Source organism: Salvelinus fontinalis, chromosome 9 (genome assembly GCF_029448725.1).
Source record: "Salvelinus fontinalis isolate EN_2023a chromosome 9, ASM2944872v1, whole genome shotgun sequence".
NCBI classification, from domain to species: domain Eukaryota; kingdom Metazoa; phylum Chordata; class Actinopteri; order Salmoniformes; family Salmonidae; genus Salvelinus; species Salvelinus fontinalis.
The window spans coordinates 30924647-30943752 of record NC_074673.1 but is presented as its reverse complement, the minus strand read 5'-3'; the positions used below and the strand labels follow the sequence as shown (position 1 = coordinate 30943752).

Here is a 19106-nt window from a genome sequence, read left to right as displayed (position 1 = left end):
CCAACTAGCAAGTGTCTTCACTGACATTTTCAACCTCTCCCTGACTGAGTCAGTAATACCTACATGTTTCACCATAGTCCCTGTGCCCAAGAAAGTGAAGGTAACCTGCCTAAATGACTACCGCCCCGTAGCACTTGCGTCGGTAGCTATGAAGTGCTTTGAAAGGCTGGTCATTACTCATATCGACACCATCATCCCAGAAACATTCAACCAACTCCAATTCGCATACCGCCCCAACAGATCCACACATGACGCAATCTCAATCGCACTCCAAACTGCCCTTTCCCACCTGGACAAAAGGAACACCTATGTAAGAATGTTATTCATTGATTAAAGTTTAGCGTTCAACACCATATTGCCCATAAACTCATCACTAAGCTAATGACCCTGGGACTAAACACCTCCCTCTGCAACTGGATCCTGGACTTCCTTACGGGCCGTCCCCAGGTGGTAAGGGTAGGCAACAACACATCTGCCACACATCTGCCACTGGGACCCCTCAGGGGTGCGTGCTTAGTCCCCTCCTGTACTCCCTGTTCACCCACGACTGTGTGGCCAAGCACGACTCCAACACCATCATTAAGTTTGCTGAAAACACAATGGTGGTAGTCATGATCACCAACAACGATAAGACAGCCTATAGGGAGGAGGTCAAACACCTGGCGGTGTTGTACCAGGACAACACCCTCTCCCTCAATGTGAGCGAGACAAAGGAGATGATCGTAGACTACAGGACAAGGAGGGCCGAACACGCCCCCATTAACATTGAAGGGGTTGTAATGGAGCTGGTCGAGAGTTTCAAGTTCCTCTGTGTCCACATAACCAACAAACTATCATGGTCCAAACACACCAAGACAGTTATGAAGAGGGCACGACAACACCTTTTCCCCCCCAGGAGACTGAAAAGATTTGTCATTGGTCCCCAGATCCTCAAAAAGTTCTACAGCTGCACCATTGAGGGCATCCTGACTGGTTGCATCACCGCCTGGTATGGCAACTGCTTGGCATCCAACCGTAAGGCGCTACAGATGGTAGTGCGTACAGCCCAGTACGTCACTGGGGCCAAGCTGGGGCCTATACTAGGCGGTATCAGAGGAATCCCCAAAAATTGTCAAACTCCAGTCACCCAAGTCATAGACTGTTCTCTCTGCTACCTCACGGCAAGTAGTATCGGAGCGCCAAGTCTAGGTCCAAAAGGCTCCTTAACAGCTTCTACCCCAAAGCCATAAGACTGGTGAACAATTAATCAAAAGCCACCCAGACTATTTACGTTGACACCGGACTATTTACACTGTACTATTTACATTGAAACTGTATTCTATTTTTTAGTTAATGCCTAAACTTAACCTTAAATACTAATTCTGATGTGAGAGCTGATTGTATAGTGAACCCCAAGGCATTATTAACTAAAATAGTTCTAATAAATTGAACTCAAAGTCAATGAAAAGTAATTTTTACTTAAAATATTTATGTGGAACTGACTCAAAACTAAATGAGATGTTAGTAGTAAATTTCCTAGGTTTTCCAGAAATCACAGTTTGAAGATTCCAGGAAATCCTTCAACCAGGATTTTTTTTTACCTGGAATTTTGTAAAAGTTACTGCAATTTTGCTATGCCTCAGAATAAGTCTTTATGATATATATAATTATTGTCAGAAATAAATTATAGTGATACCATCCATCTAGGAACTCACTTGGTGAAGGTCACAGGACTGAAAATTAATGAGATTACAATCATGTTTCTTTCGCTAACAATTACAGTCATGGGTGGTAACTCTACAAGTCACTAGAAAAGATAAGGCACACTGGGAAATTATATTTGAGGTATGACTTAGTGGGGGCGTTACTCAAAAGGTTCAAGCTGTTACAACTCAAATCTCTACCCCCTACAGTAGTGGTCACCAACTGTGACTGGTCAATCTCCAAGGAATTTCTAGTCGATCACCAAACATTTCTGTAAAAAAGACAACGATACAGCCTTGTGTTACTATTTTGATTCATGCTGTTGGCGGAAGGTGCAATTGATTCAGCAGTCCTAGCGCTGGGAAGGCAAAGTGTTTCATTTTTAATCATTTCATCTGTCTGAAGTTAAATCTCTGCCTACACGGCAGGCCCAGAGAGCAAATCAAGTGCACCTATAGGCCTACCGTTGTAGCTAATCAGAAAGCTCAGATCACTGAGTCTGCACAGTAGACTGTAAAAATAAGGCTGGAAACAGCAAAGTTGATACTGTGAGATTACAAAACTTTTTAAACCATGACTAAAGAGAGACTTGACGAATACAGGAAAGAGCTGCTGTTTTTATGAGTAAGTTTAAGATGTTTAAGTTGTTATTCAGCACTAGTGTCAACACTTTGTTCAATAATATTATAAGCCATAAAATGTGTGTTCTCCCTACTTCCACTCACACTACAACCAGCATTGCAGCTGCAATGAATGAGTAGAGCAAAGTGTTCCCATAAGCTTGCCTTATTATTAGCATCTTTTGTCTTTTTTAATATCAAGGAATATTTAACTTTCTCTGATCATAGAAAAACATGAATTGGGGCATGAGGCAGAAGTAATGCAGTGTGACTTAAGTTTCTCCATCAGTTGGAAGACCGTGTCTCCTTTTCTCAGCGGAGGAAGGGAGAGAGGAGGGATGGTGAGTTGGGTGAAAGGCAGCCTTACAGCTGCTCTCTCCCCTCAGACTGACCATCAGATGCAGGTCATCAGTCCAGTAAAAATAAATACATATTATGCTCACTCAGCTGTGCCTCACAAGTAATACTACAAATGATCTATTACCAGTGTGATCATATACCTACATTTTTTTAAATATAATTTCAAAATGGTCTGAGAAGAACAACATTGATCCTCGACTTCGGTGATGTCATTTACAAAATAGCCTCCAAACCCCTACTCAATAAATTGGATGCAGTCTATCACAGTGCCATCCGTTTTGTCACCAAAGCCCCATATACTACCCACCACTGCGACCTGTACACTCTCGTTGGCTGGCCCTCGCTTCATACTCGTCGCCAAACCCACTGGCTCCAGGTCATCTACAAGACCCTGCTAGGTAAAGTCCCCCCTTATCTCAGCTCGCTGGTCACCATAGCAACGCCCACCCGTAGCACGCGCTCCAGCAGGTATATCTCTCCTGTCACCCCCAAAACCAATTCTTCCTTTGGCCGCCTCTCCTTCCAGTTCTCTGCTGCCAATGACTGGAACGAACTACAAAAATCTCTGAAACTGGAAACACTTATCTCCCTCACTAGCTTTAAGCACCAGCTGTCAGAGCAGCTCATAGATTACTGCACCTGTACATAGCCCATCTATAATTTAGCCCAAACAACTACCTCTTTACCTACTGTATTTATTTATTTTGCTCCTTTGCACCCCATTATTTCTATCTCTACTTTGCACCTTCTTCCACTGCAAACCAACCATTCCAGTGTTTTTTTTACTTGCTATATTGTATTTACTTCGCCACCATGGCCTTTTTTATATTTTTATTTATTAATATATTTTATTTGCCTTCACCTCCCTTATCTCACCTCACTTGCTCACATTGTATATAGACTTATTTTTCACTGTATTATTGACTGTATGTTTGTTCTACTCCATGTGTAACTATGTGTTGTTGTATGTGTCGAACTGCTTTGCTTTATCTTGGCCAGGTCGCAATTGTAAATGAGAACGTGTTCTCAATTTGCCTACCTGGTTAAATAAAGGTGAAATAAATAAATAAAATAAAATTGATAGGGCAATTCAAGCATAGCCAATTTGCGGTGGTAATGTATTGGGCCTACTGCACAAATCTCATTGCTACAAAACTGTTTTTAATTGGTTAAGGTTGCATAGGCTTATGTTTTTTTAATTCATGTTTAAAAATAGTCTGAGCACTATATCTCCGCTTGCATTTTGACTCAGCATGATCTTTACTCAGAAAAGGTTGGTGACCACTGCCCAACAGGGTCACAGTGACTTTATCAGTTTGAGTAATGACTACAAAATCACTTTAAGTAACTTTACTCAGATATATTAAGTGCAACAGGATTCCTCAAATGTTTTGAGTAATGATGGCACATTGGTGTTTACAGTGTACCACGTAACATATCATAATAATTTGAGTGTCCTGGATTTGCACTTACTATGTTATGTCTAGTGTATGAGACCAGACTGGTTGAAAAGGGGAGTTAGAGCTTAATAAAGCTGCCATATGTAACTTTTTGGGTGAGCTGACCAAATTCACATAGAAATGTGAGTTATAGATTTGTCATTCTCATTGAATGCAAGTCTAAGTAGCGGTAGATCTGTTCTATGTTGCGTGTCAGGTGTCAGTGTGCAGCGGTTAGGACGGAGTCAGGCGCAGAACAGAACTGAGTAAAAACGTACTTTACTCGAATAAATCACAAACTAATTCCATACAGGGAAAAATTAGGTAGTCAGGTATTCTAGCGATTAAACAGGTAGTCTATCTAGCGGTTACAGGCAGGTGTCCTAGCGGTTACAGGCAGGTGTCCTAGCGGTTACAGGCAGGAAGCCTAGCGGTTACAGGCAGGTGTCCTAGCGGTTACAGGCAGGTGTCCTAGCGGTTACAGGCAGGTAGCCTAGCGATTACAGGCATGTAGCCTAGCGATTACAGGCATGTAGCCTAGCGATTACAGGCATGTAGCCTAGCGATTACAGGCAGGTAGCCTAGCGGTTACAGGCAGGTAGCCTAGCGGTTACAGGCAGGTAGCCTAGCGGTTACAGGCAGGTGTCCTAGCGGTTACAGGCAGGTGTCCTAGCGGTTACAGGCAGGTGTCCTAGCGGTTACAGGCAGGTGTCCTAGCGGTTACAGGCAGGTAGCCTAGCGGTTACAGGCAGGTGTCCTAGCGGTTACAGGCAGGTGTCCTAGCGGTTACAGGCAGGTAGCCTAGAGGTTACAGGCAGGTAGCCTAGAGGTTACAGGCAGGTAGCCTAGCGATTACAGGCAGGTAGCCTAGCGATTACAGGCAGGTAGCCTAGCGATTACAGGCAGGTAGCCTAGCGATTACAGGCAGGTAGCCTAGCGATTACAGGCAGGTAGCCTAGCGATTACAGGCAGGTAGCCTAGCGATTACAGGCAGGTAGCCTAGCGGTTAAGAGAGTTGGGCCAGTAATCAAAAGGTTGGTGTTTGAATCCCAGAGCTGACTAGGTGAAAAATCTGTCCGTGCCCTTGAGCAAGGCACTTAAAGCTAATTGTTCCAGGGTCGCCGTCAATAATGGCTGATCCCTGGCTCTGCGTTCGCACTCTAAGGGTGTCTCAGGGGGAGTGGGATATGCAAAAAAATAAAAAATAATAATCACATCTGTATAATACAGACTTTCACATGTGTGAAATAGGACACATTTAAGCACCCACCTACTTATTATTTGTACTATTATTATTATCTGTGTTAGGTTGGGTAAATGCCAGTCCCAAACATTAAACTGCAATCTTTTTCTACCTTTGTCTTTCGATCTGGTTATTAAATTGGTGTAGTTGCATACAACGGTTGGGATTTCTAAATTGTTGTCTCTTCTGTCTTACAGAACTGGTTGTTTTTCCATGGTCATTTGTAAGCAGGAATCTATCAAAACACACAATCCCCACTGTATTGTAGACATTTCTGTTCTATAAAATTATTGTCCCGCGAGTTGACGCCTGTGTTGTCAGACTGTGTCTGTCTCTATAATGATGTGTAATTAGTCCATAGTTCAACACAGCATTCCGCTGACACACTCAGTATGGATACACTCTTACCCCCCCCCCCCCCCCCCCCACTCTCTCTTTATCTCTCTCTCTGTCTCTCGCTATCTCTCTCTATCTCTCTGTGTGTGGAACAATTTAGGGCAGTATCTGACCCAGTTGCTGTGTGTGTGTATTGGTAATTATTCTGTGCTGACTTTAGAAGTTACAGTAGTTATATCTCTATGACCAGAGCAGAGCACCCCTGCCAACTCAGACAAACTGCACTGACTATACATTAATGGAGCAGAGCTGGGTCTGGATTGGTCAGTTTGACATATATGCACTTGTACATGTAGGGTTGATTTGGAGATGATTAACAATACAAATAGAACAACTCATGCATACAGAACTTAAACAGTCGTACTTTTACTGTTTCTTGAAATGTTGAGGCTTTTGGCCACATGAAAGCTGAGAGGTAAAAACCTTACCACAACTTAGTAGCTCCTCGCTCTCAATTGAATTAAATTCAGTTCAAGGGGATTTATTGGCATGGGAAACATATGTTTACATTGCCAAAGCAAGTGAAGTGGATAAACAAAAGTGAAATAAACAATAAAAAGTTACCAGTACAGGTAATCCCTCGTTTATCGCGGGGGTTACGTTCCGAAAATGACCCGCGATAAGTGAAATCCGCGAAATAGAAAACTTTTTTTTTTTTTTACAATTTGCAACTATTACATGTATACAAATACAGTGACTCACGTGTAGGCCGTTTCACTGCTCTTCAGACTGGGCCGCTGCATCCTGACTGCGCTCTGCAGTGTTCTCTTCTTCTGAAGCCCGCGGTGCAGGTGTGTTTGTTCGGGAGAAGAACATAGTGATAGGCAGCTGTTGTCGCTCTTTTTTCTTCTTTGCAAAAAGATCCTTGTACACCGACATGCCACCATCGATTACGTTGGAGAACTGTAATGAACGGCTCATCAAAGGGTCCCATTCCTCAGCTACTCGCTTAAGTTCAGTGGCCATTCGCACCATGGTTGCTAAGCGACCAAGCGTTAGTCCTTCCTCCTCATCTCTCGTGTCCAATTCGTAGCATGTTTTGATACAAGAAGCGGGAGTGAGTTTTTAGCGAATCAGAATGCAGAGCACAATGCACCAAAAAAAAATAAAAAATGCATTATGAAAATCCGCGAAATAGCGAATCCGCGATAAGTGAACCGCGAAGTGGCGAGGGATCACTGTAAATATTATACTCACACAAGTTCCAAAATAATAGAGACATTTCTAAGTCATATTATGTCTATATACAAATCAAATCAACTTTTTATTTATCACATACACATGGTTAGCAGATGTTCATGCGAGTGTAGCGAAATGCTTGTGCTTCTAGTTCCGAGAATGCAGTAGTAACCAACAAGTAATCTAACCTCACAATTCCACAACTACTACCTTATACACACAAGTGTAAAGGGATAAAGAATATGTACATAAAGATATATGAATGAGTGATGGTACAGAACAGCATAGGCAAGATGCAGTAGATGGTATCGAGTACAGTATATACATATGAGATGAGTAATGTAGGGTATGTAAACATTATATTAAGTGGCATTGTTTAAAGTGGCTAGTGATACATTTTTTACATCATTTCCCATTATTTAAGTGGATGGAGTTGAGTCAGTATGTTGGCAGCAGCCACTCAATGTTAGTGATGGTTTAACATTCTGATGGCCTTGAGATAGAAGCTGTTTTTCAGTCTCTTGGTCCCTGCTTTGATGCACCTGTACTGACCTCGCCTTCTGGATGATAGCGGGGTGAACAGGCAGTGGCTCGGGTGGTTGTTGTCCTTGATGATCTTTATGGCTTTCCTGTGACATCGGGTGGTGTAGGTGTCCTGTAGGGCAGGTAGTTTGCCCCCGGTGATGCGTTGTGCAGACCTCACTACCCTCTGGAGAGCCTTACGGTTGTGGGCGGAGCAGTTGCCGTACCAGGCGGTGATACAGCCCGACAGGATGCTCTCGATTGTGCGCTGTAAAAGTTTGTGAGTGCCTTTGGTGACAAGCCGAATTTCTTCAGCCTCCTGAGGTTGAAGAGGCGCTGCTGCGCCTTCTTCACAACGCTGTCTGTGTGGGTGGACCAATTCAGTTTGTCCGTGGTGTGTACGCCGAGGAACTTAAAACTTACTACCCTCTCGACTACTGTCCCGTCGATGTGGATAGGGGGGGGTGCTCCCTCTGCTGTTTCCTGAAGTCCACGATCATCTCCTTTGTTTTGTTGACGTTGAGTGTGAGGTTATTTTCCCGACACCACACTCCGAGGGCCCTCACCTCCTCCTTGTAGGCCGCCTCGTTGTTGGTAATCAAGCCTACCACTGTAGTGTCGTCCGCAAACTTGATTGAGTTGGAGGCGTGCATGGCCACGCAGTCGTGGGTGAACAGGGAGTACAGGAGAGGGCTCAGAACGCACCCTTGTGGAGCCCCAGTGTTGAGGATCAGCGGGGTGGAGATGTTGTTACCTACTCTCACCACCTGGGGGCGGCCCGTCAGGAAGTCCAGTACCCAGTTGCACAGGGCGGGGTCGAGACCCAGGGTCTCGAGCTTGATGACGAGTTTGGAGGGTACTATGGTGTTAAATGCTGAGCTGTAGTCGATGAACAGCATTCTCACGTAGGTATTCCTCTTGTCCAGATGGGTTAGGGCAGTGTGCAGTGTGGTTGCGATTGCGTCGTCTGTGGACCTATTGGGGCGGTAAGCAAATTGGAGTGGGTCTAAGGTGTCAGGTAGGGTGGAGGTGATATGGTCCATGACTAGTCTCTCAAAGCACTTCATGATGACGGAAGTGAGTGCTACGGGGCGGTAGTCGTTTAGCTCAGTTACCTTCGCTTTCTTGGGAACAGGAACAATGGTGGCCCTCTTGAAGCATGTGGGGACAGCAGACTGGGATAAGGATTGATTGAATATGTTCGTAAACACACCAGCCAGCTGGTCTGCGCATGCTATGAGGATGCGGCTGGGGATGCCGTCTGGGCCTGCAGCCCTGCGAGGGTTAACATGTTTAAATGTTTTACTCACGTCGGCTGCAGTGAAGGAGAGTCTGCATGTTTTGGTAGCGGGCCGTGTCAGTGGCACTGTATTGTCCTCAAAACGAGCAAAGATTATTTAGTCTGTCTGGGAGCAAGACATCCTGGTCCGCGAAGGGGCTGGTTTTCTTTTTGTAGTCCGTGATTGACTATAGACCCTGCCACATACCTCTTGTGTCTGAGCCGTTGAATTGCAACTTTACTTTGTCTATATACTGATGCTTAGCTTGTTTGATTGCCTTGCGGAGGGAATAGCTACACTGCTTGTATTCGGTCATGTTTCCGGTCACCTTGCCCTGGTTAAAAGCAGTGGTTCGCGCTTTCAGTTTCACGCGAATGCTGCCATCAATCCATGGTTTCTGGTTTGGAAATGTTTTAATAGTTGCTGTGGGTACGACATCGCCAATTAAGTTTCTAATGAACTGGCTCACTGAATCTGCGTATTCGTCAATGTTGTTGTTGGACGCAATGTGAAACATATCCCAATCCACGTGATCGAAGCAGTCTTGAAGCGTGGAATCAGATTGTGACACAGTGGGGAACAATGTGCAAATAGTTAAAGTACAAAAGGGAAAATAAATAAACATAAATATGGGTTATATTTACAATGGTGTTTGTTCTTCACAGGTAACAAATATTGCTGCTGTGATGGCACACTGTGCTATTTCACCCAGTAGATATGGGAGTTTATCAAAATTGGATTTGTTTTGTAATTATTTGTGGATCTGTGTACTCTGAGGGAAATATGTGTCTCTAATATGGTCATACATTTTGCATGAGGTTAGGAAGTGCAGCTCAGTTTCCACCTCATTTTGTGGGCAGTGTGCACATAGCCTGTCTTCTCTTGAGAGCCATGTCTGCCTATGGCAACCTTTCTCAATAGCAAGGCTATGCTCACTGAGTCTGTACATAGTCAAAGCTTTCCTACATTTTGGGTCAGTCACAGTAGTCAGTTATTCTGACACTGTGTACTCTCTGTTTTGGGACAAATTGCATTCTAGTTTGCTCTGTTTTTAAAAAATTATTTCCAATGTGTCAAGTAATTGTCTTTTTGTTTTCTCATAATTTGGTTGGGCCTAATTGTGTTTCTGTCCTGGGGCTCTGTGGGGTCTGTTTGTGAACAGAGACCCAGGGCCAGGTTGCTTAGGGGACTCTTCTCCAGGTTAATCTCTCTGTAGGTGATGGCTTTGTTATGGAAGGTTTGGGAATCGCTTCCTTTTAGGTGGTTGTAGAATTTAACGTCTATTTACCTGGATTTTTATAATTAGCGGTTATCGGCCTAATTCTGCTCTACTGCATTATTTAGTGTTTTACGTTGTAAACAAAGGATTTTTTTGCAGAATTTGGCATTCATTCTCAATTTGTTGCTGGCCCCGGACTGGGAACCTTCGCTGCGGGCCCCGGACTGGGAACCCACAAAACCAAACTGACGGTCGTCGCTGGAGGCTCCGGACTGGAGGCCGTCGCTGGAGGCTCTGTGCCATGGATCATCGCTGGAGGCTCTGTGCCATGGATCATCGCTGGAGGCTCTGTGCCATGGATCATCGCTGGAGGCTCTGTGCAATGGATCATCGCTGGAGGCTTCGTACCATGGATCATCACTGGAGGCTTCGCGCCATGGATCACCACTGGAGGCTTCGTTGCCATGGATCACCACTGGAGGCTTCGTTCGTGCAGCAGGCACAGGACTCTCCAGGCTGGGGAGACACACAGGAGGCCTGGTCCGTGAGGCAGGCACAGGACTCACTGGGCTGGAGAGACACTGGAGGCCTGGTGCGTGGGGCGGGCACAGGATACACTGGGCCGTGGAGCCGCACTGCAGGTCTCAAGCGTAGAGCCTGCACAACCCGTCCTGGCTGGATGGTTACTTTCGCCCGGCAAATGCGGGGCGCCAGCACAGGACGCACTGGGCTGTGCAGGCGCACCGGAGACACAGTGTGCATAGCCGGCGCAGGACATCCTGGTCCGTAGAGACGCACTGGCGGCCAGATGCGCTGAGCCGGCACCGTCCGTCCTGGCTGGATGCCCACTATAGCCCGACCGATGTGGGGAGCTGGAATGTAGCGCACCGGGCTGTGAACGCGCACTGGAGACACCGTGCGCTCCACCGCATAACGCGGTGCCTTACCAGTACCACGCTCCCTACGGTAAGCACGAGGAGTTGGCTCAGGTCTCCAGCCTGTCTCAGCCAATCACCTCGTGTGCCCCACCCTCCCAAAAATTGGGGGGCTGCCTCTCGTGCCTGCTTCGTTGCCGTGATTCCTGGTATCGTTGTCGTTCCACCCTCGCTACTTCCGCCTGTTTCCATGGCAGGGTTTTGTCCCCTGCCATAACCTGCTCCCATGTCCAAGATGTTCTCCACTCTCTCTTCCCCCGTGCCCAGGATCCCTGCTCCTCCTGGCCACGCTGCTTGGTCCTTTGATGGTGGGTAGTTCTGTCACGGCCGTCGTCGGAAGGAGACCAAGGTGCAGCGTGGTGAGCGTACATTTTACTTTTATTTTAATGTCACCAACCAAACAAGAAACGAAGGAACGACCGTGAAGCTTAACCTCTCTGGGATAGCGGGACGCTAGCGTCCCAACAGCCATGTTAAAATGTAGAGCGCCAGATTCCAAAAAATTATATAAAATTAAACTTTATTAAATCACACATATAAGATACCAAATTAAAGCTACACTTGTTGTGAATCCAGCCAACATGTCAGATTTCAAAAAGGCTTTTCGGCAAAAGCATAAGATGCTATTATCTGATGATAGCAAAATGTCAACAAGAGAGTGTAGCCTATTCAACCATGCCGGCGCTACTCAAAACGCAGATATAAAATATAAAACATGCATTACCTTTGACGGGATTCTTTTGTTGGCACTCCAATATGTCCCATAAACATCACAAATGGTCCTTTTGTTCGATTAATTCCGTCCATATATATCCAAATTGTCAATTTATTTGGCGCCGTTGTACCAGACAAAAACAGCGTTCAATTTGCGCAAAGTCACGACAAAATATCAAAAAAATTGCCTCTAAACTTTGCCAAACCATTTCAAAGTACTTTTGTAATACAACTTAAGGTATTTGTAAACGTTAATAATCGATCAAATTGAAGACGGGTCAATCTGTTTTCAATATAGGAGATAAACAAACTCACGGTACTTTTCAAGTCTTGCGCAACAATCAAACAAAAACACCAGACGTCACTCTACTTCCTGATGTTTTTCTTTCAGACTGTTCAAATGATTAACCTTAATCTTTTTCCATACACTGGCGACATCCAGTGGAAGCAGTAGGAACTGCGATTATAGTGATTAAAATTCTGGCCTGCCTCTAATAACTCCTTGAACAGACAGTGACTTAAAAAAAAAAGTTAGTCCTCAGGGTTTTGACTGCTATATACGTTCTGTTATACTTACACATATGATTCAAACAGTTTTAGAAACTTCAGAGTGTTTTCTATCCAAATCTACTAATAATATGCATATCTTATATTCTGGGGATGAGTAGAACAAAGTTGAAATTGGGCACACTATTTTTCCATAAGTGAAAACTCTGCACCCTATCCCCAAGAAGTTAACAGTTAACAGTGCCACTAACAAAGGTAACTACCCACAATCACAGGTGGGAAAAAGTGCTGCCTAAGTATGATTCCCAATCAGAGACAACAATAGACAGCTGTCCCTGATTGAGAACCATACCCGGCCAAAACATAGAAACACAAATCATAGAAATAAATAACATAGAATGCCCACCCAAATCACACCCTGACCAAACCAAATAGAGACATAAAAAGGCTCTCTATGGTCAGTACATGACAAGCTGATTCTAAGATTTGCAATTAATCATGTGTATGTTTTTGCCATTTGTTCTTTGTTATTGAGCCAAAAAGATTGGAGAAGAGGTTTATCCATACATCTCCGTTTTGGATAAATAACACTTTGTGTTGTTGTCAGTTTAGAGTTTTCCAATTTTCCCAGAAGTGATTCGATTCTATGCGTTCTTCAATTACATTGAGCTGATTTTTGATGTGCTGTTCCTTCTTTTTCCGTAGTGTATTTCTGTATTGTTTTAGTGATTCACCATAGTGAAGCCGTAGGCTCTGATTTTCTGGGTCACTATGTTTTTGGTTCGATAGGTTTCTCCATTCATTTCTTAGGTTTTTGCATTCTTCATCAAACCATCATTTTCTTAGGTTGTCTGCTTGAAATTGTTGGACTTAATAGGGAAGCTCAATCTCTCTCCCCCTCCTCTCTCTCTCCCTCGCTCCCTCCCACTCTCCTATTGTTGTAATCCTGTGTTGGCCTTTTAATAGGATTACATGCCTCATTTAGGGGAACATAAGAAGAGAGCAGCGCTGAGGTAACACACACACACAGTGGATGAGTTTGAATGTGGTCTGAATGGAGATGTGTGCCAAACAGATCATATCATCAAACCATTCACAAATCTGCTGTGCTGTGGAGAGACTCTGTGATGGAATGAGGCTGGCAACACTAGTGAGGAATACTTACACACACATAAACACACTCTCACACACACACACACACACACACACACACACACACACACACACACACACACACACACACACACACACACACACACACACACACACACACACACACACACACACACACACACACTGTCTGCTCAGAGCTCAAGGGCTTTAGAGCTTATGTACTATAGAGAGGAGAAGAGAGGCAGATTAGGTGTCTGAAATTTGGTATACTTGTGACTTGGCAATGAAACTCATCCAAGATGAGTCCACTGAGACATTTAGGGATTCACGATTCTTCCTTATACCTCACCTCCTCTCACCCCATATTCACCTCTTTCACTCCCCCAGTCTTCTCTCTCTTACTTCCCCATCCACACACAAATTCCAGAGCAGGCATCCTTTACCCCCCAGCCCCTCTTTGTGTCTTCCCCTCTCCCTAGTCACAATCCTCTGCACACATTCAAGTAACCAGCTTTACACTCATTACTCTCAGGGACTGTGTTATGAACAAATGACAAATGACACAAACAGATGTGTTTGTGTGTGTGTATGTGTTTGTCTCTCGTTCTGTGTGTATGTGTTTGTTTGTGTGTGTATGTGTTTGTCTCTTGCTCTGTGTATGTGTTTGTGTGAGTGTGCGTATTCGTGTGTGTGTGTGCCTATTCGTGTGTATGTGTGTGTGGCGTCTCTCCCCTGGCCGTCAGGGAGGCTCATGGCAGGGTCTGTGAGTGACAATGAATGACAATAAGAGAGTCTGCATCCCACTCCAACCCCCAGCCTTGTGCATGCAATATTAATGGTCCTGATTCTCTCTTTCTCTCTCTCACGCCATCTCTCTCTCTTTCTCTGTCTCTCTTTCAATGTGTGTTTTGTGTGTGTGCATACGTGTGTGTATTACTAAGCTCCTAGGAATCACTGTGCTGCAGGTTCCCACCAATAAATATCTGGGCTTTTGGGTTGACAATAATTTGAGGTTGAGCTAGATAAGGTGAGATTTAAGTTGGCTTCTTTTATAGAAATAGATCATGGCTCTCCCTAAACAGCAGGAAGCAGATTGTACAGTCAACTTTCCGTTCATCGGAATGCAGCAGCCATGACTATGAGGACAGGGGGTGCTGTTGTCACTTTTTCTGGAAAACGTGTCCAATTTAAACGGCTTCCTACTCAATTCTTGCTCGTACAATATGCATATTATTATTATTATTGGATAGAAAACACTCTCTAGTTTCTATAACCGTTGGAATTATGTCTCTGAGTGAAACAGAACTCATTCTACAGCACTTTCCCTGACATGGAGTGAGATTTCAGAAATCTTGGCCCCTGTTCCCAGGTCAGTTGTAATGTGCCTGTAAATGCTATGAGGATACAAACACTGCCTACGTCTTCCTCTAGATGTCAGTAAGGGGTGACACTTTGAATGGAGTCGATTGCGCAATCAGGGCCTGTATAAAACACCAATGACCGGAAGTAGCTTTCTTTTCGTCTCTGCGCCTGACGCACGATGGACGTCGGACTTGCCTCCTTCCAAGCTGTTGTTTAGCCAGTAATATTTCTCCGGTCATGTTTTTACTCGTTATAGGTGTTAAAAACATCATAAGGTAGTTAATTTGAACCGTTTTATAGCAATTTATATCCGTTTAGGGCGATTTTATGACATTTCTGTGTGACGCACTTTGAGGAGCTGGGCACTTTTCGAGTGCATGGTGAATGTTAGTGGCCATTTCGACGGGACAAGAGGACATCTTTCGACCAAAAGACGATTAGACCGGAGAAAGGATTCATTGCCCAAGATTCTGATGGAAGAACAGCTCATAGTAAGAACTATTTATGATGATAAATCGTGTTTCTGTCGAAAAATGTTAAACGCTTATGCCGCCATTTTCTTTGGTGTAGCTTCGCTTTGGCGCAACCTGTATTGAAAAGTAAGGATAATTTAAAAAATGTAATTCAGCGATTGCATTAAGAACTAAATTGTCTATCAATCGCTGTCCACCCTGTATTTTTTAGTCAAGTTTATGATTATTTATGTATAAGACTAGATCACTGTCCAATATGGCGCCTGACATTTTCTGACCAGCTTGGCTACTTTTCTCATTGTATAACCACGATTTTGGTGGCTAAATATCCACATTTTCGAACAAACTCTATATGTATGTTGTAATATGATGTTACAGGAGTGTCATCGGAAGAATTCTGAGAAGGTTAGTGAAAAAATTAATACATTTTGGTGGTGATAATGCTATCTCTCTTTTTGCCGTGAATCAATGCTGGGGTAATGTTTGCACATGTGCTATGCTAATATAACGATTTATTGTGTTTTCGCTGTAAGACACTTAGAAAATCTGAAATATTGTCTAGATTCACAGGATCTGTGTCTTTCAATTAGTGTACGCTGTGTATTTTTAAGAAATGTTTTATGATTAGTAATTAGGTAATACACGTTGCTCTCTGTATTTATTCTAGTCGAGTTGTGATGGTGGGTGCAATTGTAAACTATGATTTCTACCTGAAATATGCAAATTTTTCTAACAAAACCTATCCTATACAATAAATATGTTATCAGACTGTCATCTGATGAGGTTTTTTCTTGGTTAGTGGCTATCAATATCTTTATTTGGCCGAATTGGTGATAGCTACTGGTGTTGATAAAAAATGGTGGACAAAGAAAAATGGTGTCTTTTGCTAAGGTGGTTAGCTAATAGATTTACATATTGTGTCTTCCCTGTAAAACATTTAAAAAATCGGACATGTTGGCTGGATTCACACGATCTGTATCTTTCATTAGCTGTATTGGACTTGTTAATGTGTGAAAGTTAAATATTTCTAAAAAATATTTTTTTTGAATTTCGCGCTCTGCCTTTTCAGTGGAATGTGGGAGGAGTTCCGCTAGCGGAACCCCAGTCCCAGACAGGTTAAACCGTTGGATGCCATCTACTGTAGCCCCCTTCGCTTTATCACAGGTGACAGTTATCACAGGTATCAACAGGTTGGCTGGTCCTCATGAAAGTCCCATGGATCACTTTATTAGCTCCTGTTGGGTTAACAGCTCTACTACACACGCTGCCGACCTACCTCACTGTTACAATGTTCAACTACGAGACACCAAACCCGGATGGTTAACTCTTGAGGTTCCACTAGTACGTACCGATCAGGTAAATCCGCCTTCAGTTTTAGTGCCCCCATTTTTGGAATAGCCTACAAACTCCCCTACATATTAACTCTGGTGACTCTAGGGCAGTTTAGGACTATTAAAATTGCAACTGTTTTGATTGAATTATTGTATTTTTTGGTGTTTGAAGCTCTAGTGTTGATTCTGTAATTTATAGATTATTTTATTTGTATTGATCATTTAGAATTTCCTCTATTGCTGTCCTCGGGGTGTCAGGAGATATACCTACAATGTGATCCAGAGAGGGAGGGAGGGAGGGAGGGATGTCAATAATGATATTATCAAGAGGACAGTCAGTGAACTTTTGGCTCTGCAGCTCTTTGATATGGAGAGGAGCCATTTGGTCGCAGTTCGCTCTGACACTGTCACACGCACACTCACACTCTTACACACACACACACACACACTCACTCACTCCGACACACACACACACACACACACACACACACACAGGTAGAGTTCTGTAGAGTGCCTGTCCACACACATCACTGTTTCTCACTGGTCTGACCCACCTTGAGACAGCTACCTGATTGGATGACCTTGTTTCTGACCCCTGAGAAAGTAATCTAATTGGCTGACTTTGTGTTTGAACCCAGTGATACATAATTGATTGGTTGACATTGGGTGTGAACCAAGTAATAAGTATTTGATTGGTTGACTTTTTCCTTAACCCCTGAGAGAATGATCTGATTAGCTCTGGCAGTGTTGACGGCTATGCCAGTGATCTTATCGAGTGACATTGTATTAGTGATTGTTGCGCATTTGATTGGACAGGTGATGCCATGTTCCATTCTTGTGGAAGCCGTCTGATGTGGTTATATTAGGTTTGAAACCATCTGAAGTTATCTGATTGGCATTGATTTTGGCTGAGGATAGGCAGCTACAAGTAACATAAACACTGGTTAATTTAGTTGAAGAGGGAGTTATTTAATTGAACTACTGGTATGGGATGTTTGGTGTCTGTTTTTGTGATCTGATTGGTTGTTTGTGCGTCTCTCTTGTCCTATAGAATAAAGGAATGGGTGGATCAGATGCAGATAGAGCTGGTGACCCTGGCAGACATGGCCAGCGCCGGGAAGAACCTCACACAGGTACAAAACACACACACACAGCCACACACAGAGGTGACCTAACATTTCATAACATTTTACAGTGCGTAGTGGTCACTGCATAACATCAAACATGAACCTCTACTATCAAGGGACTCATCTTTTTCAGACTGTTACATACAGTAAATGTAACCAGTTTACATCATCTCTCTCTCTCTCTGTCTCTCTCTCTCTCTCTCTGTCTCTCTGTCTCTCTCTCTCTCTCTCTCTGTCTCTGTCTCTGTCTCTCTCTCTCTCTCTCTCTCTCTCTCTCTCTCTCTCTCTCTCTCTCTCTCTCTCTCTCTCTCTCTCTCTCTCTCTCTCTCTCTCTCTCTCTCTCTCTCTCTCTCTCTCTGTCTCTCTCTGTCTCTCTCTCTCTGTCTCTCTCTCTCTCTCTCTCTCTCTCTCTCTCTCTTTCTGTCTCTCGGTCGCTCTATTTCTCTCTCTCTCTCTCTCTCTGTCTCTTTCTGTCGCTCTCTCTCTTTCTGTGTCGGTCGCTCTGTTTCTCTGTCTCTCTCTCTGTTTGTCTGTATGTCCGTCTGTAGATCTTTCTGGACAACCAGAACCTGTACACAGTAGAGTCGAATGATGCTGAGGAACTAGTGGCTAGGGCAGCCAGGAATATAGAACAGCTGCTACTGAAGAGGGCTGCAGCTCTGGAGGTAAGACAGTGTTTCTATGCTCCTCAAGTACACCCAACATCAAGGGCCTGATGACTAGTTGAGCTGTTGAATCAAGTGAGATTGAGCCTTGATTGAAATTAAATGTTGAAATGAATGACACATTGAATGACACATTGACTCTTGGGTGTACCCAACATAGGTAATCTTGTAAACACATTGATGTGAGTCTTATGGGGGGCTTTATGTACTGTCTGTTAGGTTCCACTTGTAAAAAGCTGAGGTGAGATGTGACAATATAGGCCAGGCCCAGGGAATGGTTAGAAGACCATGTCAGTGTGAGGGGCAGGTTGTCAACAGAGAGGAGTGATAGTCTGTATGGCTGTATGGACATGTCAGTGTGAGGGGCAGGTTGTCAACAGAGAGGAGTGATAGTCTGTATGGCTGTATGGACATGTCAGTGTGAGAGGCAGGTTGGGAAGTTAGAAAGAGGAAAAGAACACAGCTACTTAGATCTCTGCTCACCACAGTTTATTATAATGAGAGGTTTGACCCTGGGGAGATTATCTCTGTGTTTGTGTGTGTGTGTGTGTGTGTGTGTGTGTGTGTGTGTGTGTGTGTGTGTGTGTGTGTGTGTGTGTGTGTGTGTGTGTGTGTGTGTGTGTGTGTGTGTGTGTTCCTTTGAACAAAAGTGGGTCAGAGACACAGTTTTCTCATCTTCTGCTGTATAGAATATGCATATGGTTTGTATTCCAAAGCCATCTTATATGTCATAGATACATTGTACTGCTGTGCTAGCTGCAGTGTTTGTCAACCCATGACCCCTGGTCCAGCATTTATCCCTGGGATGTTGTTGACCTGTCCCTTATTGACCTGTCCCTTATTGACCTGTCCCTTATTGACCTGTCCCTTATTGACCTGTCCCTTGTTGACCTGTCCCTTATTGACCTGTCCCTTATTGACCTGTCCCTTATTGACCT

The 19106-nt window shown here is 44.0% G+C and overlaps 1 protein-coding gene across 1 annotated transcript in view; it reads left to right on the top strand.

The window, feature by feature from the left end:
• LOC129862417 (voltage-dependent calcium channel subunit alpha-2/delta-1-like) overlaps nucleotides 1–19106 on the top strand; it is a 123884-nt gene that overhangs the window by 1304 nt on the left and 103474 nt on the right. The window contains exons 2-3 of the mRNA XM_055934078.1: nucleotides 17428–17509; nucleotides 18052–18168. Of these exons, the coding sequence (XP_055790053.1) occupies nucleotides 17428–17509; nucleotides 18052–18168 (199 nt within the window). The remainder of the gene's footprint in view (nucleotides 1–17427; nucleotides 17510–18051; nucleotides 18169–19106) is intronic.